Source organism: Phoca vitulina, unplaced genomic scaffold (genome assembly GCF_004348235.1).
Source record: "Phoca vitulina isolate PV1807 unplaced genomic scaffold, GSC_HSeal_1.0 scaffold52, whole genome shotgun sequence".
In the NCBI taxonomy this organism is placed as follows: Eukaryota; Metazoa; Chordata; class Mammalia; order Carnivora; family Phocidae; genus Phoca; species Phoca vitulina.
In genome coordinates, this window is record NW_022589755.1 from 3,949,471 (window position 1) to 3,974,914 (window position 25,444).

The 25,444-nt window shown below is 41.2% G+C and overlaps 1 protein-coding gene across 1 annotated transcript; it reads left to right on the forward strand.

The window, feature by feature from the left end:
* The first annotated feature begins 640 nt into the window (after positions 1-640).
* Positions 641-25,444, forward strand: LOC116622446 (putative protein ZNF720). Its single transcript, XM_032388917.1, has 6 exons — positions 641-649; positions 1,399-1,525; positions 2,247-2,342; positions 4,411-4,446; positions 24,824-25,021; positions 25,437-25,444. The coding sequence occupies exons 1-6, from the start codon at positions 641-643 to the stop codon at positions 25,442-25,444; spliced, it is 474 nt and encodes a 157-aa protein (XP_032244808.1).

Genomic DNA, 25,444 nt, shown 5'->3' on the forward strand with positions numbered 1-25,444 from the left:
GATTGGATTGTGTGTGTGTGTGTATATATATATCCACTGTATTTTCATAATTAGATTTATTTTCTGAATTACTATTTTCAGACCACAAGAAAATACCAGTGATGGTGTGTCCTTGATGTGCCTGAGGGACTGATACCAATTTCTTTCTGTGCAGCTGCTGTTAACTTCTTTTATTGGCTTGGTGGTCTCTGCCAGATCCCTCCCCTGTAATGTTCATATTTTCCCTCTTGTCATTTGTAAGGAACATAATATACTGAGCAATATGCAGAAACTATCACATTTCAGATGTAAACTTCTTTCTTCTGAGTTTCTCGCTAGAAAACATTTTCATATTTGAGAGAGAGCGAGAGAGCGAGAGAGCACATGGGTGAGGAAAGGGGGAAGAGGGAGAAGCAGATTCCGCACTGAGTGGGGAGCCGAACTCAGGGCTCAATCCCGGGAGCCTGGGATCATGACCTGAGCTGAAGAGAGACCCTTAGCCAACTGAGCCATCCAGGTGCCCCATGCTTGTAGTTTCTGATGAGGAGAACAAAGTCAAAAGAAGTGTGAACGAAATTAAATTTCCTTCGGCTTCCAATCCGTTGATAAGTACCTGAGATAGGCAGAGTATGACATTTCTGAGGGTTTCACAACTGCCTCGATGTTAATGGTTTGTTGGAAGCAAAAAACAGCCTTAGCTGGACAATAGCCAGACCTCCAGGATCCTGTCATTCTTCTTTAACATAGGAAAATCCCTTTGGAAATGTCCTCTATCTTTACCACCAAATAGATGGTGGCCATCATCCTTCAAGCATATGGCCCACTGAAAAATACCTGAAGGGTCTCCTGACTAAAGTGTTACTAGACCGTAAGTGACCTCCTCATAACACCAGCTAGGCCCTCATGGTCCTGGAAACTTGCTTCCAAATTCCTGAGAGCCTTGTGCTATCCCTCACCCCCTCCGCACTTGAAAGCATATAATCAGTCACCTCTCACAACTTCAGTTCAGCTCTTTCTACCCACGGGTCCTCTCCCTGAACTTTAAGACTACATTTTTTGCACCACAGCTGTCTCAATAATTCTTTCTTCATCATTCACTCCTGAACCCCAACATTTCCATCAGAAACATCTCAAGAATTCTTTCTTCACCATTGGCTCCGCTCCCACATCCCAACAGTTTGCACTGACAAGGAGGGCGCTCACCTCTGCGTAGTTGATAGAGAGTTGACTTCTGGGAGCGAAACTTTCCAGCCAGTCAGCCCTCCATCCCATAGGTTTTTCTTTTACTCCGCACTCAAGTCACAGAGAAGGAAAGGTCAGGTGTGGTTCTAGGTGGTGACACGAACTCCAGCTCTTTCATCTTAGGGACCATTGTGAACTCTGTCAATGGCCACTTGGTCACTGTGGTCTTTATTGCAGGGACTGCTGACATTCAGGGATGTGGCCATAGAATTCTCCCAGGAGGAGTGGGGATGCCTGAACCACACTCAGCGGGAATTGTACAGGGATGTGATGTTAGAGAACTACGGACACCTCCTCTTCCTGGGTGAGGATGACTCCTTCCAGATTTCCCAGACCACACTCTGGGATTTCTTCCCTCCTGTGTAGACTGTCTCTTGGAAGATTCCTCTTTGAATGACTGGAATTCAGATCGAGGCAGAAAGGGAAATAAGTAGGGGTTTTTAGATGTAGTGAGACACCTTCATGGTGTTTCCTTTTCAGCCTTAGCTTCCCCTCCCTCAAAGTAACATCATCACTTCTGTAGATGAGTGGCAATTCTAAACACTTAGTGGCATAGAATGGTACTGCTCACATCTTAAACTGAAATTTCCAGTTATTATGTCTACTACTTGGAAGTGGAGATTAGGATGTGAACATTGGAAATGCCTCCTGTGTGTGTGTGTGTCTTTTTTTTTTTTTAAGATTTTACTTATTTATTTGACAGAGACAGAGAGAGCGAGAGCAGGAACACAAGCAGGGGGAGTGGGAGAGGGAGAAGCAGGCTTCCTGCTGAGCAGGGAGCCCGATGTGGGGCTCGCGGGGCTCGATCCCAGGACCCTGGGATCATGACCTGAGCCGAAGGCAGACGCTTAAGGACTGAAACACCCAGACGCCCCTCCTGTGTACTCTAAAGGGACTGTTGGGCAACAGCTTTTGGGAAACCATTTTCTAGAATTCTACAATGTCCTCTCTTCTGTACTGAACACAATCCTGATGGAAAGTTAGAATCTACAGCAATACTCATTTTCCTTTTTCCTCATAAACAGGTCTCATTATGTCAAAGCCAGACTTGGTGATGTTTTTGGAGCAAGAGAAGCAGCTCTGGGATGTGAAGAGAAAGGAGACAGTAGCCTTTCATCCAGGTAGGTGGGAATGAATGAGGCAGATGACAGGGGAGGTCCAAATCTGGAGGAGGAAGGTAGGTGTGGTTCGAGTAGCTCTCCTTGAATGAAAATCAGTTGGAGACGCCCAGTTTTATTTCTCTCTCACAAAGAGCTATCTGCTAGCCAACATTCTCATGCTCTTACATTCTCTAGGGATTCTCCTTCAGCTCCAGTGATGGTCCATCACATCCACAGGGAGGGCCAGGGGACTCTCCTGGGAGCGGGAGGGCCTCCATAATCTGAGAGCTTCTCCATAGCTGTGAGGGCCTTGGGAAAATCATCCTATTTCTGAGGAACTCTATGCTAAGCCCTTGGTAAATTCTATTTTTCCTCATGGGAGAAGTAGGTCAGGGTAGTTGTATGCACATTGGGGTTTGGTGGAGAAATTCCTGGAACACTTGAGACAGATTTCTTTTTTTTTTTAAAGATTTTATTTATTTATTTGACACACACAGAGAGAGAGAGAGAGGAATCACAAGCAGGCAGAGTGGCAGGGAGCGTCAGAGGGAGAAGCAGGCTTCCCGCGGAGCAGGGAGCCCGATGTGGGACTCGATCCCAGGACTCCGGGATCGTGACCTGAGCCGAAGGCAGACGCTTAACGACTGAGCCACCCAGGCGCCCCTTGAGACAGATTTCTAATGTTTTCTGGTTTATGCTTTCCAATGTTACAGAGGCTTTAATCTTAATCTTGTAAAATTGAGACTCAGTAACTTCATCGGATAACAAAGCACCTCCCTAAAATGAGAAAATGCGCTCTTTTATTTCCCTTCAAAAGTTCATTATTTTTCATATTAACTAATATAGAAGTTTCCACTCTATGAGTTCCATTCCTCAATGGTGAAATAATGTAATGTCTCTATTTGTTTCCTAGAATTCCTACATAAATAATGCTATTGTGGACTAGTACATTTAGAACTCAGAACTTGTAGCCTTTAATAAAGTTTCAATGATTACCTTATTTTTTTTATTTATTTTTTTAAAGATTTATTTATTTGACAGAGACACAGCGAGAGAGGGAACACAAGCAGGGGGATTGGGAAGAGGGAGAAGCAGGCTTCCCGCGGAGCAGGGAGCCCGATGCGGGGCTCGATCCCAGGACCCTGGGATCATGACCTAAGCCAAAGGCAGACGCTGAATGACTGAGCCACCCAGGCACCCCTGATTACCTTATTTTTTCATAATCGCATCATTTTATAATTCTGTCTTTTATGAAGTTCTTGTGACTTTGTCATGTGTGTTTTCACTTTCTAATTAGTTGATATGAGATTTTAGAAGATTTTATTTATTTGTGTGAGACAGAGAAAGAGAGAGAATGAGCAGGGGAAAGGCAAAAGGAGAGGGAGAAGCAGACTCCGTGCTGAGCAGGGAGCCCAATGTGGGGCTCGATCCCAGGACCCTGAGATCCGGACCTGAGCCGAAGGCAGACGCTTAACTGACTGAGCCACCCAGGCGCCCCAAACCCCATATTTCAAAAGTCGTTTTGTTCAGTAATGTAATTTTACTTCATGGGAATTTAATGATTAGGTTTTTCTTCTACTTTCCTCAGAATGTATCAGAATTTAATCCCAAATATTAATTTCAGATACAGTGTCTTGTCAGCATATTTTACAACTTTCATGATGTTTGTTTATTTAGAAATGAAGATGTTGTTTGTGTCCTCTGTCTTGAAGACTGGATTATAGCCTTACATTCTGTGTAGGAGGAGGAATATATTAATAATGAAATACATTTCTTTCAACCTTTTTAAGTGTTCATAAAATTTTCATTTACGGCTTTTAAGGATTGATTTTAATGAACATTTACAATTTTATGGTCAATGAAGACATGCCAATCAAATGCTTATTTTTCATGATATGAATACAATTTAAATTATAGTTATATAGACGTTTTTCTTTTATGAAATACATCAAGATTTATTTAGAATTTCTTGGGTTAAATTTTATCTTATTCTGGTTCAGTAATTCCATAATAATGTGCTCTTTTGTCTGGGACGTTCAACAACATTAGTTAGGTGTGGATTGGGTTTTACCTGTGTATTTTGTTTTAGGAGGAGAATTCTCAACGCAGAACATTTCAAGACCATGTGAGTATAACTCAAAAAAGAATGCCTTTCTGCTTTTTGCCATAAAATTCTGTGTATTTGTCTTGTATTTGTATATCACACATACATACTCTGTTTATGACTCCTACTATTTGTCTCCTTGGTCTGTGGTCAGTGAATGTTTACTACGTCTAGGTGAGCTGTCACAAACAGAATTAATTTCATCATGTATTTGTTGGTGAATTTTTATTCTCTTTGCATGAGAGAAAGACTTTTTTGAATTCAAAGTAATTTTGAAACATTTTATATCTCTGTATCAGGTTTTGGTATGACATTTTATCCTTAATTGTGGTGTTATGCCCACGATAGGCCTTGGTACCTTTCTCATTAACTTTTGTGTCTTCTCTGAGTATTTTCATTGTGCTTACCTTAGCGATCCCTTAACACAACTTAGAGTTAAAACAAACCATTTAAAACTCATATTGTCAGTTGCATACAAAACTCTTCTTCCTATGTCCACCCCTGCACCCACTTTGTTACCGATATCACAATTCTTTTATGTTGTATACTTTACTTCCTACACTGAGATTTTTATACCTTTTTTAAAACAAAATTCCGTAGCAGAAATAAACATGAATGGTATCGAATTACAACACTGCAGGTTTGTATACGTGTCTAAATATGTTTAGCAGAGAGCTTTATGTTCTCATGTGGTTTCAGTTACTGTGTAGAATCCTTTTATTTCATCTAGACAGTGTTCCCTTAACGTTTCTTGTAGGACAGGTCTACTGGTAAACTTAGAGGGGATTTTACTTGGGAAAGTCTTCATTTCTACATTCATGGAAAACAGTTTTGCCAGGTAAAGTATTCTTGGTGGCTCTTTTTTGATCTTGCAGTACCTGAGTACATTGTACCATGCCCCTCTTCATATTGGGTCTGCTGAGAATCCCACTCCTAATTTCCTAGGAGCTCTCTTGTACAAGATGAGCTGCATTTGTCATGCTGCTTCAAAAGTCTCTCTTCACCTGTATTTGCTAGGTTAATTACAACGTGTCACTGGGTTCATGTCTTGACATTTATCCTACTTAGAATTTAATGAACTTGAATTTGTCTCTTTTTTTCCACATAGGTCACTCTCCTCTCCTTATGAGGTCCCCTTAATGTGCATACTGGACCACTTGTCGGTGTCCCAGGAGTCCCTTAGACTCCATCCTTTTCACATATTTCTTGGCTCCTCTCAGTAGAGAATTTAGAAAAGGCGTCTTTAAGAGGTCTGATTCTTTGTTCTGCTTCATCAAGTCTGTTGCTGATCCCTGTATATTTTTAAATTCGGTAATTGTACTCCTCAACTCCCAGTTTCTTGTTCATGGATGTTACACTTTCTGTCTCATTGGGTTTACATTTTGGTCATGCATAGTTTTCCTGATAACATGTAGTTACCTATCTGTTTTCTCTTCTTCCTCCCTGAACATCTTTATGATGGTAATTTGAATTCTTTGTCAGAGAAAAAAAAAATATATATTTGTCAATGTATGGGTCTTTATTAACTTAGGGCAGTTTTGGAGATTGATTTTGGTTCTCTGATTGGAACATATTTTCCCATTTCTTCGTATGACTTCTGGTCTTTGGGTGGTATTTGGGGGCCTGCGGGCCCAGGATTATGGACTTGGATTCTTGACGAGTACACAAATAATAGCAATTCTGGGTTCTGTCACACATGTTCTAGGCATTTGTCATGTCTGCATTTGTGTAATTTCCCAGTTTAAGAAAGAGCAGTGACTACTTTAGAACGCATGATACCTTCCTCTCTGCCTTCAGCTCTGGAGTCTCTTCATTGTTTGAGCAAGTGCTCACGTTCTGTCTGAGCAGCAAGCACACTGCATCCAGAGGGTGCTCTCATTCCGTCCGTTTTCCGTGTCAGGCAGGTGAAAAGAAGCGAGATCATTGAACCTACAGGTCACTCATTTGTTTCTCTCCTGAGGAGAGGTAGGAGTTTTCTCCGTGTTGCTGTGGAGTGTCAGAGAGGGTGAACAGGGTTGTGGGCAAGTGTCACAAACTTTCTTTGTCTCTTCGATGTCTCTTGTTCATTTGTACTTGCCTGGGGGTCCTGTGTTCTCCTAACTGGCTTCTGGAGCCATCTAAAAGGCAATTTGGTCCATTATTGTCTCCATGGGGGTGCAAAGTCCTGGGGGTTCTTATTTCTCCATTCTGTTGCTGTCCTAGGATGGCTATAAATTTGGTATGTGCGTGAGTATAGTAAGTGGGATGTCTTATTTTACATCTTTTAGTTGTTGTTGTTTTTTAAGATTTTATTTATTTGACAGAGAGAGAGACAGTGAGAGAGGGAACAAAGCCGGGGGAGTGGGAGAGGGAGAAGCAGGCTTTCCGCGGAGCAGGGAGCCCAATGTGGGGCTCAAACCCAGGAACTTAGTACCATGACCTGAGCTGAAGGCAGATGCTTAATGACTGAGCCACCCAGGCACCCTACATCTTTTAGTTGTGTGTTGCGTCTTGCAATCATACCCTAGGTGTGTTGGCAAAGACAGGCAAAGAAGATTCTTTGCATAGAGTGATATGGGAAGAGGTGGAAGCAGTGGCCCTGAGTATTTATACTTAATGAATGACTGGGAAGGTGATGGGGGTAGTGAGGGCAGGAAGGATGTTATGATGGGCATAACCCAATACGGACAATTACCCATAATGAAATCTATTTTTTTAACAGTTTTATTTATTTATTTTTTAAATTTTATTATGTTTTTCAGCATATATTACATCATTAGTTTTTGATGTAGTGTTCCATGATTCATAGTTTGCGTGTAACACCCAGTGCTCCATTCAATATGTGCCCTCTTTAATACCCATCACCAGGCTAACCCATCCCCCACCCACCTCCCCTCTAAAACCCTCAGTTTGTTTCTCAGAGTCCATAGTCTCTCACGGTTTGTCTCCCCCTCTGATTTCTCCCCTTCATTTTTCCCTTCCTACTATCTTCTTTTTCTTTTCTTTTCTTTTTTTTTTTTTTGACATATAATGTATTATTTGTTTCAGAGGTACAGGTCTGTGATTCATCAGTCTTTTTTTTTTTTTTTTTTTTTTTTAGATTTTATTTATTTGAGACAGAGAGAATGAGAGAGAGAGAGAGAGCACATGAGAGGGGGGAGGGTCAGAGGGAGAAGCAGGCTCCCCGCCGAGCAGGGAGCCCGATGCGGGACTCAATCCAGGGACTCCAGGATCATGACCTGAGCCGAAGGCAGTCGCTTAACCAACTGAGCCACCCAGGCGCCCCTGTGATTCATCAGTCTTACACAATTCACAGTGCTCACCATAGCACATACCCTCCCCAGTGTCTATCACCCAGCCACCCCATCCCTCCCAGCCTCCACCACTCCAGCAAACCTGTTTGTTTCTGAGATTAAGAATTCCTCTTATCAGTGAGATCATATGGTACATGTCTTTCTCTGATTGACTTATTTCGCGTAGCATAATACCCTCTAGTTCCATCCACGTCGTTGCAAATGGCAAGATTTTGTTTTTTTGTTTTTTTGTTTTTTGTTTTTTGTTTTTTTGACGGCTGCATAGTAGTCCATTGTATATCTATACCACATCTTTATCCATTCATCTACCCATAATGAAATCTTACTGCCAGAAGAGATCAAGGATATAAATCATTTGGGGGGAAATCCCACCTAAGTCACTTATATTCGTAGAACGATGTCTTTGAACCCAAGGACCCAAATCCACTTTTTAAAACATAAATTTTCTGGAAGGACATCTGGAAATCGTGGCAAGTCACCTAGTCCATACTGAAAGTAATCCTTCAAACCACTTTAAAGAATTTATTTTTATTCATTTGACAGAGAGAGACACAGTGAGAGAAGGAACACGGGCAGGGGCAGTGGGAGAGGGAGAAGCAGGCTTCCCGCAGAGCAGGGAGCCCGATGTCAGGCTCGATCCCAGGACTCTGGGATCATGACCTGAGCCGAAGGCAGACGCTTAACGACTGAGCCACCCAGGCGCCCTTTCAAACCATTTTAAATATATGATTGGATTAATTATTCATGGAAATATTTCTGAAAGTTAGATATTTGAAAATGAAGATAAAAATCCTAAATGTGGTTGATTTGGGAAGTCCTGTTCAGACGGTTCATTATTTTCCCACCAACACATAATCCCTTCTTGTTCTAAAGTCTCTACTTTTGATAAACACAGGAGGGTCTTTATCAAAACATCACTATTGAATAGTTATCACATACTACTGAATTTGGAGCAAGTTCTCATGTGTTGAGTACTTTAGTGAGGACTCTATCTTCCATAATTACAGAGGTCTCTATAATGGAGAGAACTTACCAATGCGATGAATCTGTGAAAAATGTTAACCAAGGGTAAAATTCCAGTAGACATCAGAGAAATGTGTCCAGAGAACCGGTGTGAAAGTAGTTAAGTGTGGGAGTCTTATGAAGCTGAAATCTCATTGAACATCATTGTATCCTCACTGGAGAGAAGACATAGAAACTGTGTGAGTAAGTGTGGCAAAGCTTTTAACTGGAGTTCAAAACTCACTCAACAGCAGAGATTTTATAATAGGAAGAAACATTACAAATGTATAGAATGTGCCAAGCCTCTAAGTACTACTCAAAACTTACCAAGGTAAGGTAAGACATAGTGGGGAGAAGGCTGAGAAACGTAAAATAAAATGTGACAAAACCTTTAAGCAGAACGATCAACCTTGTTTACAGCAGAGGGTGCATAGTGGAGAGAAGCCCTTAAATGTAAAGAATGTGGCAAGGCATTTAATTCGTAATCAAAACTATTCAACATGAGATAATACATCCTGTTGAGATACCTTGAGTGTCAAGAATGGTGCACAGTCTTTTCCTGGAACTGTACCCTTTCTGAATATCCGAGAAAGCATACAGGGTAGAAACCCTAGAAATGTAAAATTGATGCAAGAGCTTTGTTTTTAATACACACTTCAGAAAAGAACAGTTTTTTTTTTTTTTTAAAGATTTTATTTATTTTACAGAGACACAGCGAGAGAGGGAACACAAGCAGGAGGAGTGGGAGAGGGAGAAGCAGGCTTCCCGCTGAGCAGGGAGCCCGTCGCGGGGCTCGATCCCAGGACCCTGGGATCATGACCTGAGCCGAAGGCAGACACTTATCGACTGAGCCACCCAGGCGCCCCTAGAACAGTCTTTATAAAGGCTAAAACATAAAGGACGTAAATAATTGGTAAACTGTGTAATGGAAAGCAAATCTAAATAACATCAGAGAATTCACAACAGAAGTGAAAACCACTTTTCAGACATGATTACTTTTTTTTTTTTAAGATTTTATTTATTTGAGAGACAGCCCATGTGTGGGGGGAGGGGCAGAGGGAGAGGGAAAATCAGACCTCTCCCCTCCTGCTGAGCAGGGAGCCCAGTGCATTGCTGGGTTGGATCCCAGGACCCTAAGATTATGACCTGAGCTGAAGGCAGGCACTTAACCAACTGGGCTACCTGGGCACCCCTCAGATGTGATTCTTAATCAGAATATTTATTATAGAGAGAAAACACTAGAACAATTTACATTTTAGCTATGGACAATGTAGGAATGAGGGGTGCTAACCCCGCCACAGTTGAAAATTTCTGTGTATCTTTTGAGTCCCCAAACAGAAAACCATACCTACTTTTGCATGGAAATAGCCTCTTGCTGACCAGAAGCCTTAGCTAGATCATGAACAGTCAGTCATCGCATTCTTTGTATTTGGTCTGTAATAGATACCATATTTTTATAATGAAGTAATTTGAGGAAATAAGATATTAAGGCAATCATAATGAAGAGAAAACACATTTACAGGAGTGCAGTGTATTTATCAAAACAAACTCATCTGTGTATAAATGGACCCTTACTGATCAAAAGCATGTTATTCAATGGTTAACTGTGTTTGTTAATATATCTGAAAGGATCCAGGGGGAGATGGATATCTAGAGATGGATAATTATTTTCAGTGTGTTTCTTTTTTTTTTTTTTTTTGACTATATTTGAGATTTTCTACATGCAAATGGATGTCAAAAGAAAGCCAGAGTAGCAAAACTTTTATCAGATAAACAAGCCCTTTCTCTCTTGTGTTTATCCTGCTTTGGTATCAGGGTAAGGCTGACCTCATAGAATGGTTTTGAGTGTATTTCTCTATTCCAGTATTTGTAAGATTTTTTTTTTCTTGCTAAGATTTTGAAAAAGATTGTAATGAGTGATTTTTTTTAAATGTTCGTTTCTTTTTCTTGTCCTGAACCATGGCTCACCATCTAATGTCCAGGGGTTCTACTTGACAACGGCTAACTGAACAAAGTCACTATAAATATAATGATAAGCCATAGCTACAGAATTCTCAAGGACTATTATTATAAAATTTATAAAATTTTACCCTATATGTTTCTCCTGTTCTTGTGAGCATAGAGAACACAAGCAGAGTTTCATGGTTTGGATATGCACAGAATGCGATGTGTTATATGAAGCTAAAGATAGATTTTGGAGTAACAGAACTAACTAGGAGGAAGCACAAAAATAGTATAGATTCATGATAGGAATATTTTTCCCTATAGTGTATTGAATTTATGTTTCCTACATCTCCTGTATCTTGCTTTGAGACTCTCCCCATGCAAATCGTCTCTTGTATACCTGGTATTACTCCTGTAGGATCCACTCTGTTTTCCTTATCCCAATGTTCATGAACTGTTGCTTACCTACCTTGATCAGAGATTTTAAGAATAGTTTCCGTGGAATGACATGGTATTCAAAATTTAATTTAAATATGGGGGTAATTCTCTAGGGAGCATATTAAATTCCATGTAGTTTAATTGATGCACTTCACTCCTTCCTTTGCTATTGGAGAAGTAAGATTTCTTTATTTACTGTTCTTTTCCCTTCTTGGAAGTGACATCATCCAAGTTGCTCACTTTACTGTAACCGTTTGATTAGGTGAAAACCTGGAGGCTTCATGAGTCATTTTTTTTTTTTTTTTTAACATTTATTTGAAGGAAACAAAGATGGGACAGGGCTGGGTGCTGAGTAGATGTTCTAGGTTAGGAAGAAAGCAATCTTCTATTAGGAGTGGTGGTGCATCCCAACGTAAGAGATGGAACCTGTCTAGGTTTAAGCATGGGCATGAATTCTTCATGTGGGGAGAGGACCCCTGTCCAAGGCTATACTCCTGAGTCTGAATCTAGAAAGATAAATTGTACTTGTTTTCTTTCCAAATCCTCTCCAGTTCTTCTGACTCCTCATCTCCATTCCAGTGATGTAGGCTTCACAGCTGACCTTCCCTCCTGTGTTATGGAGACCCCATTGTCACTGCTCTCCCCATCCCCACCTAAGCCAGGCAGGGCCTTGCAGGGCCTTAGGAGTAGCTTGGAACTTTCTAATTCAATGGTAAATGGTTGATAACAGGATCACTTGAGGCCATATCTGAGAGACTATGGACTCTGAGAAACAAACTGAGGGTTCTATAGGGGAGGAGGTGGGGGGATGGGTTAGCCTGATGATGGGTATTAAAGAGGGCACGTTCTCCATGGAGCACTGGGTGTTACACACAAACAATGAATCATGGAACACTACATCAAGAACTAATGATGTAATGTATGGTAATTAGCATAGCAATAAAAAAGCCTGTGTGCATTTGAAAATTGGAAGTATCTGTCTGATCTAATTTTCATTGGAATGCTGCAGAATTGCTCACTCTTGTTTCTGTACCTTCTCCTTTACTGTAATGGAATGAAGGCAAGTTTGAGTGGTTTTATTCTTAGTCATCAGGATGTAGCCAACTGTTTGGCATTCCTTCTAGAGGTATCGAGGGACCTTGGTAGCTTCCGGTTTAAAACATTTGCGATCATTTTGGATGTAAACTTATTCTCATATGAGCACAGAGGGCTAGACCTATATCCATTGACATCTATGGACTCCTGAGTGCTTTCCAAACCTATGCTGGAACTCCACGGTTAGCCGGGGCCAGAGGTGATATTCGAAATTTGGCAGGACTGAAGGCCATTCTCTTCCTGGGCAGTACCATAGGCGAGGCTCTGAGACTGCCCTGGTTCACTGATCAGGCTCCCTGCTCATGCAGAGCAAGAGGTTATGCTCAATACTTGGTCAGTGCTACTGGCTTGGGTTTCTCCCCATAGTCCTATAAGAGAGGCTCTGTGGTTGTCCAGGGTCCTTGTTGAGGCTTCCTAGTGGGGCAGGAAGGGAAGCTATGCTCAGCAATGGGAAGTGACTTAGACCTTGCGTACCTACCCAGACGGAGAACATAGAATTTTCTGGTTCAAACTATCGGCTGGACACCCAAGTCAGTCACAGCTGCTGACAAATCTCCTTAACCAGGTAGGTTCATCTCAGCTCTGCAAGTGGGCAGATTCCCGGGGATCTCTGATTCGGTGTGACCGGAAGGTGGAACGCTGTCTGGTCCAGCAGTTCTAAGATCTGAGCACTGGTTGCTGTAAGCCCTACCCACTTTGTCCATGTCTGTGTGATCCCCAGGTGTCCAGCACCACAGATTCCCCCAGGGAGCCCCATGAGGTGAGATCTCATTGGGCCACCCATTTGGGGAAAGCTGGATGTCCACTGTGGGCTCTCTTTTTCATGGTAGAACAATTGTAGTTCGTGCTGGTCCCTCCTAGTTGGGCACTGTGCTGGCCCAGGCAAGGTGCATTGTGATCAATGTGAAATTGCTCCTTTTACCCTTTTTCTTTTTTTTTTTTTTTTAAAGATTTTATTTATTTGACACAGAGAGAGAGAGAGAGAGCCCACATTGGGCTCCCTGCTCAGCAGGGAGTCTACTTTCTGGGGAACAGCAGGCAGGGGAGAAGCAGACTCCCCGCTGAGCAGGGAGCCCAATGTGGGGCTTGATCCCAGGACCCAGGGATCATGACCTGAGCCAAACGTAGCCGCTTAACTGACTGAGCCACCCAGGTGCCCTCCTCTTACCCTTCTAATGTTGTCCTTCTTGGTCTCTGTGGTCCAGCAGGTGCTTCAGCCTCACCCTTTTGTATTGAGAATTACCTACTGATGTCTTATGTGAATAATTGCTAGTTGAGCTTATTTTCAAAAGTACTGAAGTTGAAACTACTTTTTCACTATCTCGATGAGGTCATCCTTCTGTAATGAATGGTTTTATATCTCATAGGCTAAAAAGATGTTTCCCTATATACGTGTATTTATGTGTGTATGAATATGCACACACAGATATTTGATATCCAAGAAGTAGAATATTTAAATGGTGTATTTTTGATATTGAAACATAACATTAACAGTGACAAATGCCTTTCATGTTAAAGATTATTCTATATGATATATATATATATTTTTAAAGATTTTATTTATTTGACAGAGAGAGACACAGCGAGAGAGGGAACACCAGCAGGGCGAGTGGGAGAGGGAGAAGCAGGCTTCCCGCCAAGCAGGGAGACTGATGTGGGGCTCGATCCCAGAATGCCACGATCATGACCTGAGCCGAAGGCAGATGCTTAATGACTGAGCCACCCAGGCGCCCCTATTCTATATGTTATTGATATTGCCATGCTGCTTATTTGATTGGTTATCACTACATGGGTTGTTTTTTGTTTTGTTTCTGTTAATTTTATCCTCCCTTATTTTAGTTACAGCTATAGGAAAAATTCAAGTGAAATATATTCAAGCAAAGTTTAGTGTTACCAGGAACATTTGCTTTATTTATGTTTAATATTAAATTGTATATGTTGGGATTTGGATTTACCATGTTTTTTAATGTTTTTCCTCATACCCTATTTTTTTGCTATTTCTTTCTGTGTTTTCCTGTGTTCATATTCAGAAAAGAAGTCTACATTTCATTCTTTCTCTGTGACCATTATGCATTCAGTGACATATTGCTTTAGCTGGAAATGAAGGCATGTTTTTTTTTTTAAAGCATGCTTTTCAAATCTAATCACAGTAAGAAATTACTTCATACCTGTAATTTCAGTTTGTCAGTATATGCACATTGTGATGCTTATCTATTTACTTAACATCTCTGTTTTTCATGAGTAGGTTTTTGTTTTTAAAGTCACATGTGCATATCAGAAGTGAACAACTCAATGGAATTTCACAAAGTGTTCACATCTCTCGAAGCCAATGAGATCACGAAACAGAGTATTTCCCTCTAAGATTCCCTTTGAGTTCCTCAGTAACTTTCCCCAAACTCAGCACTCTTAACTTGTAAGACAAGAGGTTGCTGTGCTCACTTTTGTACTTTACATACATGTAGTCAGGCAATGGGGACTCCTGTATTTCGCTTTTTTTCTTTCTGTTTGTGAATAGATCTGTATTCCTTCATGTTACTGTGCATCGTTCATTAGAATGGATCGATCCGTGGCTGCCTGGGTGGCTCTATCAGTTAAGCGTCTGCCTTCAGCTCAGCTTGTGATCCCAGGGTCCTGGGATGGAGCCCTGTGTCAGACTCCTTGCTCAGTGGGGAACCTGTTTCTCCTTCTGCCTACTCTGCCTGCCCTACCCCTAACTGTGTGCACCCTCTCTCTCTGTCTCTCTCTGTCTCCCTCTCTCTCTGACGGATTAACAGATAAAATCCTAAAAAAACAAACAAACAAAAAGAATCCATGGACCCGATTCCATTGTGTAGATACCAAGTGATTGCATCATTCTACTGTTAATGGGAGGGGGGATAGTTCTCAGTGCAGGACTGTCATGAATAGTACTGGCTTGTAAGATCTACAATTTGTCTTTTAGTGGAACATACACACATACCTGCTGGCTATTTATATGGGACCGAATTGTTGGTAAATATGGTTAGATATGTTCAGCTTTAATAGATACTACCAAATTCCTCTCCAAACACTTGTGCCCATTTTCACATCCACCAGCAGTGCATGGGATTTTGGGCTTATCCACAGACTTTCCAAATTTTGGTAGCTTATGTGATTTTGATGTTGGACTCCTGGTTTGTACGTGATGTTACCGAGTCCTGGTTTTCTTTGCTTTATTGCTGGAGTTGTTTCTCTCTGTTACTGTGGAGTTGGGCACTAACTGTTGGATATTCTCTTTCTCAAAGTGTCTAGTGAGTTCTTGTGCCCCTTTTTTTCTGTTGTGATACCACTTTCTTCAATCTTGGTAGTTTTGTATATATTATGAGAATGAGTTCTTTGTCTCCTCTCTCACTCTACCTCTATTTCTATCTCTTGAGCTTGTGATGCAGAGTTCTTTATTTTATTGTAACCTAATTCTTCATTTCACCCTTCATGGTTAGTTTTTTTTTTTTTTTTTTTCTTGGTCTTAGAAATTTTTCCTTATAGCATACCACAGAGATAGAATCCTTTGTTTTTCTCTAAACACATCATTACCTTTAAAATTTCAGTCAGGGGGCGCCTGGGTGGCTCATGGGGCGCCTGGGTGGCTGAGTTGGTTAAGCGACTGCCTTCGGCTCAGGTCATGATCCTGGAGTCCCTGGATCGATTCCCGCATCGGGCTCCCTGCTCGGCAGGGAGTCTGCTTCTCCCTCTGACCCTCCCCCCTCTCATGTACTCGCTCTCTCTCATTCTCTCTCTCTCAAATAAATAAATAAATAAATAAATAAATCTAAAAAAAAAAAAATTCAGTCAGAAATGTATTATAAATATATTTGTGACTCTGGTTTTTGTAGTGACAGACGTTTTCTATTTTTTTTCCCAACGTGCCTAACAAAATGAAATGTATTCTGAAAATGTTGTATTATGCTTTCTTTTCATTTGCTTACACGAATCATTTTTTTTAAAGATTTTACTTATTTAGGGGTGCCTGGGTGGCTCAGGCGTTAAGTGTCTGCCTTCGGCCCAGGTCATGATCCCAGGGTCCTGGGATCAAGTCCCGCATCAGCCTCCCTGCTCAGCGGGAGGCCTGCTTCTCCCTCTCCCACTCCCCCTGCTTGTGTTCCCTCTCTCACTGTGTCTCTCTCTGTCAAATAAATAAATAAAATCTTTAAAAAAAAAAAAAAAAGATTTTACTTATTTATTTGAGAGACTGAGCAAGCGAGCAAGAGAGAGAGAGAGAGAATGAACACAAACTCAGGGGAGGGCCAGAGGTAGAGTGACAAGCAGACTCTCTGCTAAGCAGGGAGCCCCAGACAGGGCTCTATCCCAGGACCCTGGATCAGGACCCAGATCATAGGCAGAAGCTTAACTGACTGAGCCACCCAGACATCCCTACACAAGTCATTTCTTGATATGGATTCACATCGCCAAGATCTTGGAGTGGACTGCTCCTTTGATTTATCTCTATGTTTTCCTGGCTCTAGTGACGTTTACTAATCTCCCAGGAACACACCCTCAATGTCAGTTTTGATGTCATAAACCTTCCATGGCTTCTGTGCTCAGGTGAATGCTTATTCCTCTATTCCCATAATAGGCTTGCCTCCAGGGGCTTGGCAATAGCCTTTGTGTTGTACAAAGATTATTGTGTTATACAAGATTATTATACAATAATCTTTGTGTTATAGGCTTTACCTGCAATTGTGGCAACCTGATAGATATTTTACTGTTGTCTCTGTTTATATCACTGGAGGTAGGTTAAGTTCTACTGATTTTATTGCCAAACAGGAGTATAAGCAACTCATTGGACATTGTCTCTAAAGGAGTCCCAGCACACTGATAGCTTTTGGGAAAAGATTTCTCTTTTTTTTTTTAAGATTTTATTTATTTGACAGAGACAGAGCAAGAGAGGGAACACAAGCAGGGGGATTGGGAGACGGAGAGGCAGGCTTCCTGTGAAGCAGAGAGCCCGATGCGGGGCTCAATCCCAGGACCCTGGAATTACGACCTGAGCCGAAGGCAGATGCCTAACGACTGAGCCACCCAGGCGCCCCTGGGTGAAAGATTTCTGCCATGATTTTGGATGCACACTTCTTTGTTAGGTTTACAGAGTGGCTAGGGATGTTTCTGTGGTAGTACAATGTGCATCTTGGATGTCTTCCAGACCTTTACAATTGGCTCTGTGGCCAGTGGTTGGAAGGATCTTAAACTCAAACCTTCCAGGTACATTGAGTTTGTCATTTACACTGCATGTAACTGCATATCACTGCCAAATGAGTAGCAAAAGGTCATTAAGGAAAATGTATTGGTTACTGTTGTGGATATCTAAACGAAAACATAAATGTGCCTTACACAGTATTGTTATTATTCCTTGAAATCATGCAGTGACCTCATGATCTGCACTAGCATTTCCTTGACTGACGTTTTAGTTATATTGTCATTCCACTCATGTTTATGTATAAAAATGCTTGGGAATATAGTGATAGCGTCTTGCTCTTGGGTAGAGGACAGATGTGCTTATTGTACAAGAAAACAGATGTCTCTTTCCATGGCAAAGGTTTGGACAGATATGCTAGATGTTCCTTGAAGACACTGGGGTTTCCTATGCTCAGAGTCTCACAGATGTGACACAAACCCACTGCATGTGCAGCATCTCCCTGTATCAGTTGGGTGTGGGCAGTTGGTAAGAGAAATTAGTGTGATGAAGGAGTTTATGATGTTTGCTGTGTCAGGAGTGACAAAATGCTTGGACTTTGACCTGGGAACCTCCTATCTATTGCCAGGATTGGAAAAATGTTACAGGACAACAGATCACATTATAGAATGTGTGTAATGTTGGAATTTTTATCGTTCTTGATATTATCGATGGACTTTATTCAAAACAAAATAGATATTCATGGGTCTCTTCTCTTTGTTCATTTACTTTGTGGTTTTGACTATGCACATAAGTGAATATGTATGGTATTTGTCTTTTCTCTGTCTGACTTATTTCACATAGCATAATACCTTCTGGGTCAAACCACGTTGTCACAAATGACAAGACACAATGAAGAAAGCAGAAACAGACCCATAAATACAATGAATAATCTGATTGTTACCAGTGTGGAATGGAGAAGGATGATGGGCAAAAAGAGGAAATGGGAATGGGCAGTACAGGCTTCCAGTGGTGGAATAATAAGTCATGGGGATGAAAGAATACAGGGAACACGTTTAATGCTATTTTGATAATATTTTATGGTGCTAGATGGTAGCTACTTGTAAGCACAGTAGAACCTATAGAGTTATGAAATCCCCGTGTTGTACACCTGAACTAATGTAACATTGTCTGTCAAGTATACTTTATTTATTTATTTATTTTAAAGATTTTATTTATTTATTTGACAGAGAGAGACACAGCGAGAGAGGGAACACAAGCAGGGGGAGTGGGAGAGGGAGAAGCAGGCTCACTGCGGAGCAGGGCGTGCGATGCGGGGCTCGATCCCAGGACCCTGGGACCATGACCTGAGCCGAAGGCAGACGCTTAATGACTGAGCCACCCAGGCGCCCTGTCAAGTATACTTTAATAGAAGAGAAAGCAAAATAGATATCGATAAGCATATCCCCATATACGTTAAAACTACTTTCTTGAGAAGTTGCAGGTAAAGAAAGCTATGCTACTCTCCAAAACAAACTAATCCTAAGTATTCATAGGAGGATAAAGTTCTAGGAAAGCAAATTGATCTTTATCTCAGTGGAGATAAAGGTCCTTTGTTGTAGAAAGGAAAGGACAGGGTAAAGAGGAGAGTCTGCCCAGCAGGGTGAAGAAGTGAATAGGAAGACCTAGAAGAGCCTGTGGTCTTCATTGGCTGAGCAGCCCACAAGGTACATGGAAGAACAGTCGTTTCTGTGAGAGCTTCTTAAGTCCATTTCCCTGCAGGGTGCTCTCTCTCATCTTTCACCAATGAAGAATGTGTAATAATGGCCAGAGGTCACATGAAGGCTTTTGTGTATAAGTGGATTCTTTTCTTTTCTTTTTTTTTAAGATTATTTATTCATTTATTGGAGAGAGAGAGACCGCGAGAGGGAACACAGCAGGGGGAGTGGGAGAGGGAGAAGCAGGCCTCCTGCGGAGCTCAATCCCAGGACCCTGGGATCATGACCTGAGCTGAAGGCGGATGCTTAATGACTGAGCCACCCAGGCGCCCCTATAAGTGGATTCTTCTGGGAATACCACAAAGTGCAACCAAGTTTTATATCTGTGCTCATTTTAGGCAAAGTCAGTTTTTAGGAGGAAGCCTAAGTTGAAACACAAGCGATTCTGTAGCCTGAAGCCATGGGAATTAGTAAAAATATAGGGAAAACTTGATATTTATAAAGGACACGGAATCAGTGGGGTCCAAGCTAAGAAATCCAGCCTAGCAACCAGAGGCAGATTGCACCTGCATTACTTGTCAAAGAGGGACCTATTTCCATGAATATGTTGGCATGCTGATTTGAAGAAGGATAAATAAAAGGAGGTCCAGAGAAGAGTGACTGGTCAAGTTTGTCATGCAGGGGTGGAGTTGGCTTGAAAGAAGGGTGAAGGGAGGGAAGGACTCCATGCTCACCTCTATCCTCTTCCGCCTGTGTAGGAACCTTTTGAAACCTTTCATCTGTGATTCAGGCCTGCAATTCTGTTTGGAACATACAGTGTTAACGTTTGACATCAGTTGCACACATGTGAAATGTGGAAACTCAGACCCCACCCAAATATCCACATCAGAATATGAATTTTACCAAGATCTTCAATTCATTGTCATACACATTAAAATTGAAGTACACCTCTAGCTCACCTACACTTTTCCATTATTCTACTCCTGTCTTCATGTGTATAGGACATTATTTTGGTAACTGTGCCTTGTTGTATGCCTTAAATCAGGAAATGTGCTCTTCATTTCCCAGATTATTTTGGGTATGGTTTATCCCGTGACATCCATGTAAAATTAGGGTGGATTTTGATCTTTCTGCAAAAATGGCATTGGAATTTTGGTAGAGATTTCATTATTCTGTAGATCTCCGCAAGTTTATTATGTTTCAAGTATTCCAGTGCAAGAACTTGGATGTTTCCAACTTATTCCTTCTTTTTTTTAAAGATTTTATTTATTAATTTGACAGAGAGAGACAGCGAGAGAGGGAACACAAGCAAGGGGAGTGGGAGAGGGAGAGAGAGAAGCAGGCTTCCCGCTGAGCAGGGAGCCTGATGCGGGACTCGATCCCAGGACACTGGGATCATGACCTGAGCCGAAGGCAGACGCTTAACGACTGAGCCACTCAGGCGCCCCAACTTATTCCTTCTTTTGATTCCTGCACAATATTTTATACTTTTTATCATTTCAGGTTTGACCTCTACCATTATGTTAAATTGGAAGCATGGGGGGGGGGCGTGATGTTGCTCTAAATGTATGATGTCTCTGTTTTGGGAATTGTTCTTTGTTGTACAGAAACAACTAATTTTTATGTGTTGGGTTTGTGTACCAACTTTGTAAAATCCATATGAGTTTTAACAGGATTATAACAATAAGGATTCCCCAGGAGAAGAAATGGCAGTGGAAGAGGAGGATCCTAGACTCATCACATACCCTGAACACCATGAGATAACTATCAGATCATCCTAAATATCCCAGAGATTGGGCTGAAGACTGACAGGACAAACTCCCCAAGAAAAGGAGAGAAGAGGCAACATTGAAGATGACAGATAGTTTGGAGACATGGTTTAGGGAGAAAAGGTGTATAGCGATGTGGAGGGCAGGGAATTGTGGTTGGACAGAAAGTAGCATGACAGAGGAGCTCACAGGGGAACGCATAAGGAGAAGGTTTCCCCAAAGCCATTGGCTTGGAAAGGGAGAGGGGATAAATTTCACGAGTTCTTGGAACTCGCATGTCTTAAAGTCTGAAGTTTTAATGGTCAGCAGGTTTGGATGAGATAGAGTCAAGAGGGCACTGTGCTCCTGGAGAGAAGGCAGGCAAACAACCTGGAGGCAGACAACGTGGAAACAGCCATCTAAAGAACACCTGGGGCACACGGTGGGGAGAATATTCAGTAGTCTAGGAGCACTTTCCTGAGAGGAAACATTCAGTGAGATGTGTCTCCAAGAACACGGGAGTTGGATGGCACCATTCCCTCTCTGCCCCTTGGCATAAACACAGAGCCCCACTCAGTGAGGACACTGGCTGTCTGCCTTGCTTGCACCAAGCCTCACCCCCCTGTGATCTGATGGGACTGCCCTTCTCAGTGAGGCTTGCCTCAGGCTTAGCAAGGTGGGCCCCTGCCCACATCACATCTCCTGAGCAGAGAGTTCTGTAGGGCCTCAGCTCGGGTAGGGTTGATGTCAGGTCACCTTTCACAAGCAGGCCAGAGCTCACCTAGTTAAAAGTGGCCACATTCAGGCCAGGCACCGAACACTGCCCATAGCAGGACACATCATTGGCTTTTCTAACACACACAGGAAGGTAGAGACTTAGACAAAATGCCAAGATGAAAGAATTTATCCCAAACAAAAAAGCAGATAAGGCCAAGGCTAGAGGTATAATGGAAACAGATGGGAGTAATGTGCTTGATGGAAAATTAAGGCAACAATCATAAGGATACTCAAAGGGTTGAGAAAAGAATAGAACTTTATCACAGAGATAAGAGTTAAAAAATAATTGGGGTGCTTGGGCACTCACTCGGTTAAGGCACTGACTCTTGGTTTCTGCTTAGGTCTTGATCTCAGGGTCCTGTGATCTGCCTCAAGTCAGGCTCTGCAGTCAGTGTGATGACTGCTTGTGATTCCCTCTCTCCCTCTCCCTCTGCAGATCCCATTCGTACTCTTGAGATCTCTCTCTCTCTCTCTCTCAAATATATAAATCTTTTTAAAAAATCAAACAGATGGACAATGCAATAAGCGAGAATGGAAACATGCTTAATGTAAAGAGTAGGCTGGAAAAAGCAGAAGAATGACTTTGTCATATAGAAGGTGAAGTAAAGGAAAATAGTGAGTCTGAACAAAAGAGGGAGGGAGAAGAATCATGCAACACAGGATTTGATTTCGGGAACTCATTGACTGCATCAAATGTAGTAAGATTCCTAGGTCTTGGGCTTTTCTATGTTGGGAGAGTATTGATTCCAGATTCAACGTTCATTCTTGTTATTCGTCTAAGGAGATTTCCCATTTCTTTGGTTCGAGATTCCTAATTCAGTCTTAATAACTTGTCTATTTTTAGGAATTAATCTGGTTGTTTTCTAAATTACCTTATTTGTTAGTATATAATGGTTTATGTAGTTAAACCATCGCCAGTTTCATTTGTTTTGTTCGTTAAAATGGACATTACTTTCAACGTTCTGTTAGTGTTAATCTGATACCTATTTTATTTATTTCAGATTTTTCTTCGTTATTTCATTCCTCTACTAAATTTCATCTAAGTTTCTTCCTTTTCTAGTTCTTCTGTTGGAAGTTGTTTATTCCAACATTTATCTTTATACTGTATAATATAAAAAAAATTGAAAATGGGAAGTCTATGGGTGCCTGGGTGGCTCAGTTGGTTGGGCGACTGCCTTCGGCTCAGGTCATGATCCTGGAGTCCCGGGATCGAGTCCCGCATCGGGCTCCCTGCTTGGCAGGTAGTCTGCTTCTCCCTCTGACCCTCCCCCCTCTCATGCCCTCTGTCTCTCATTCTCTCTCTCAAATAAATAAATAAAATCTTAAAAAAAAAAAAAGAAAGAAAAAGGGAAGTCTAGTAGGGAAAAACTTGCAGAAATAAACAATACAAACAATGACAAAAAACAGTAAAAAAAATTAAAATTAGTTTTTTTAGGGATTTCTATAATCATGTCATTTGTGAACAGAGATAATTTTACTGTTTCTTTTTCAATTTGGATTCTTTTTATGTATTTTTGGATGCATAATTGTTCTGTCTAGAATGTCCAGTACTGTATTCAGAAGCAGTGGTGTGGTCACTTCTTTATCTTGTTTCTTATCATAGAGGAGAAGCTTGCAGTCTTTTACTATTGAATAGGTTAGATTTCAGCTTTTCCTACATCTATGGCGTTCATTAGGTTGAGGGGGTTTCCTTCTCTCTCTACCTATGGTGATTTTAACATGACATGTTGTTCAATGTGCCCATATTTGTATTCTGTCTCATTTAACAAGATCATGTCATTTTTAATCTTCATTCTATTAATGTGGAGTCTTCAAAAAATGGTTTTCCATATGTTGGAACACCCTTAATTCCAGGATGATTTCCTACTTGATTATCGTATAAAATGGAAAAATGTGCTTTTGATTCAGTTTGCTCTATTTTATTGTGGACTTTGAGTGAGTATTCCTCACAGGTAGTAATTTTTAACCTTCTTTACTTGTAGAGTCTTCTTCTGGCTTGGATAACCTGGTAATGCTGGTACCCCAGAGAGAGTGTTTTGCTGATTTTTCTTATCTTCACTCCTTGGAAATGTTAGAGGAGATTTGAAGTACTTTCTCCTTAAGTGTCTGTTTGAATATCCAGTTAATTCATTTGGCACACGATTTTTTTTAAAAATAAAGATTTTATTTATTTATTTGACAGAGAGAGACACAGCGAGAGAGGGAACACAAGCAGGGGAAGTGGGAGAGGGAGAAGCAGGCTTCCCGCCAAGCAGCCCCGATGCGGGGCTTAATCCCAGGACCCTGGGATCACGACCTGAGCCCAAGGCAGACACTTAACAACTGAGCCACCCAGGCGCCCCAAGACTTTTCTTTGTTGGGAGTTTTTGTTTGTTTTCATTTTTATTCCTCTTTCATTCTGCTTTGTGGTTGTAGATCATTTTTAATCTTTTTTATATTTCTGAATGATGGAGTCTAAATTGGTTATACCTTTTTTGAAATTTATACTCCTCTTTTGGTATCAGTTTGTGGGCACTGATTATCCATCATCGCCTTATAATTACTTTTATTCCTATGGTCAGTTATATTGTGTCTGCTTTCACTTCTTCACCTCTCATTTTATTTGGTCTTTTCTCTTTTATTCTTTTAATTTAGTTACGGGCTGTCAATATTGTTGATCTTTCCTGACAAACAACTCTTCCTATGGTTGATACATTCCTATTTTTACTATATCCTATTTGGTTCATTTCACTTTTCTGTTTATTTTTTATTTTTTTAAAGATTTTTTTATTTATTTGACAGAGAGAGACACAGTGAGAGAGGGAACACAAGCAGGGGAAGTGGGAGAGGGAGAATCAGGCTTCCCACAGAGCGAGGAGCCCAATGCGGGGCTCAATCACAGGACCCTGGGACCATGACCTGAGCCGAAGGCAGACACTTAACGACTGAGCGACCCAGGCGCACCTCACTTTTCTGTTTAAATATCCATCCTACTACTAATTTTGTGCTCATGTGACACTTTTCCTGATTATTAGAGATATAGGAAAGTGATTTGTGCTACACCATGACAATAACACAGAATTATCTATTAAGATATGTGGTCAGTACGTTGTATTCAGTGTTATGTGTCCATGGAGGGATAAAGTTTGATGATTCCTTCTCAGCTATCTTTCTGACATTGTCTGATTGACTTGAAGCTTCTATCGTAGAAGTCCTTAGTATATTCATCTGAAAGTAGTAAGTGGAATGGTTTTACTTTTATTTGATATCTTTCAGCTTCATCATCACATGACAACCAGAGTTTCCTGCTAAAGCCAAGCATAGAAGGTTCTTTCCAAAAAGTATCAATGCATAGATATCAAGATAGTGCTGTTGAGATTTTGCACTTAAGTACAGACTGGGACAATGATGGGGGGAGTGAAGGGCATCAAAGATTTCCTGGAGGCTATACCCAAACCAAGGCAATTGCCCTTAGTAAGAATCTCACTGCCCCAAATGGTGAAGGATATAAAACATTGTGGAAAACCTCCCTTTTTAAGTCAACTCTTTCTGCAAAGCAGTGTGTTTCTGTAAGCAAAAGCTCCAATCAAATATTCAAACATACATATTTGTGGACAGACCATTTGGAAAATCTGGAAAGTTACCTAGTGCATGCTGAAAATAATGATTTGAACCAGTTTGAAGATAGGATTGGCTTGACCTTTCAGTCAAATATTTCGGATAATCAGAGATTTAGAAATGAAGAACAAAGTGCTAAGTCAGATCCGTATGAGAGGTGCTTCACTGAGGAGTCAACCCTGCAGAATTACCAGAGCCTTTTCAATGGAGACAGAATTGCTCAATGCAGTGAATCTGAGAAAACATTTAACCAGGGTTCCAATGTTCATAGATGTGTGA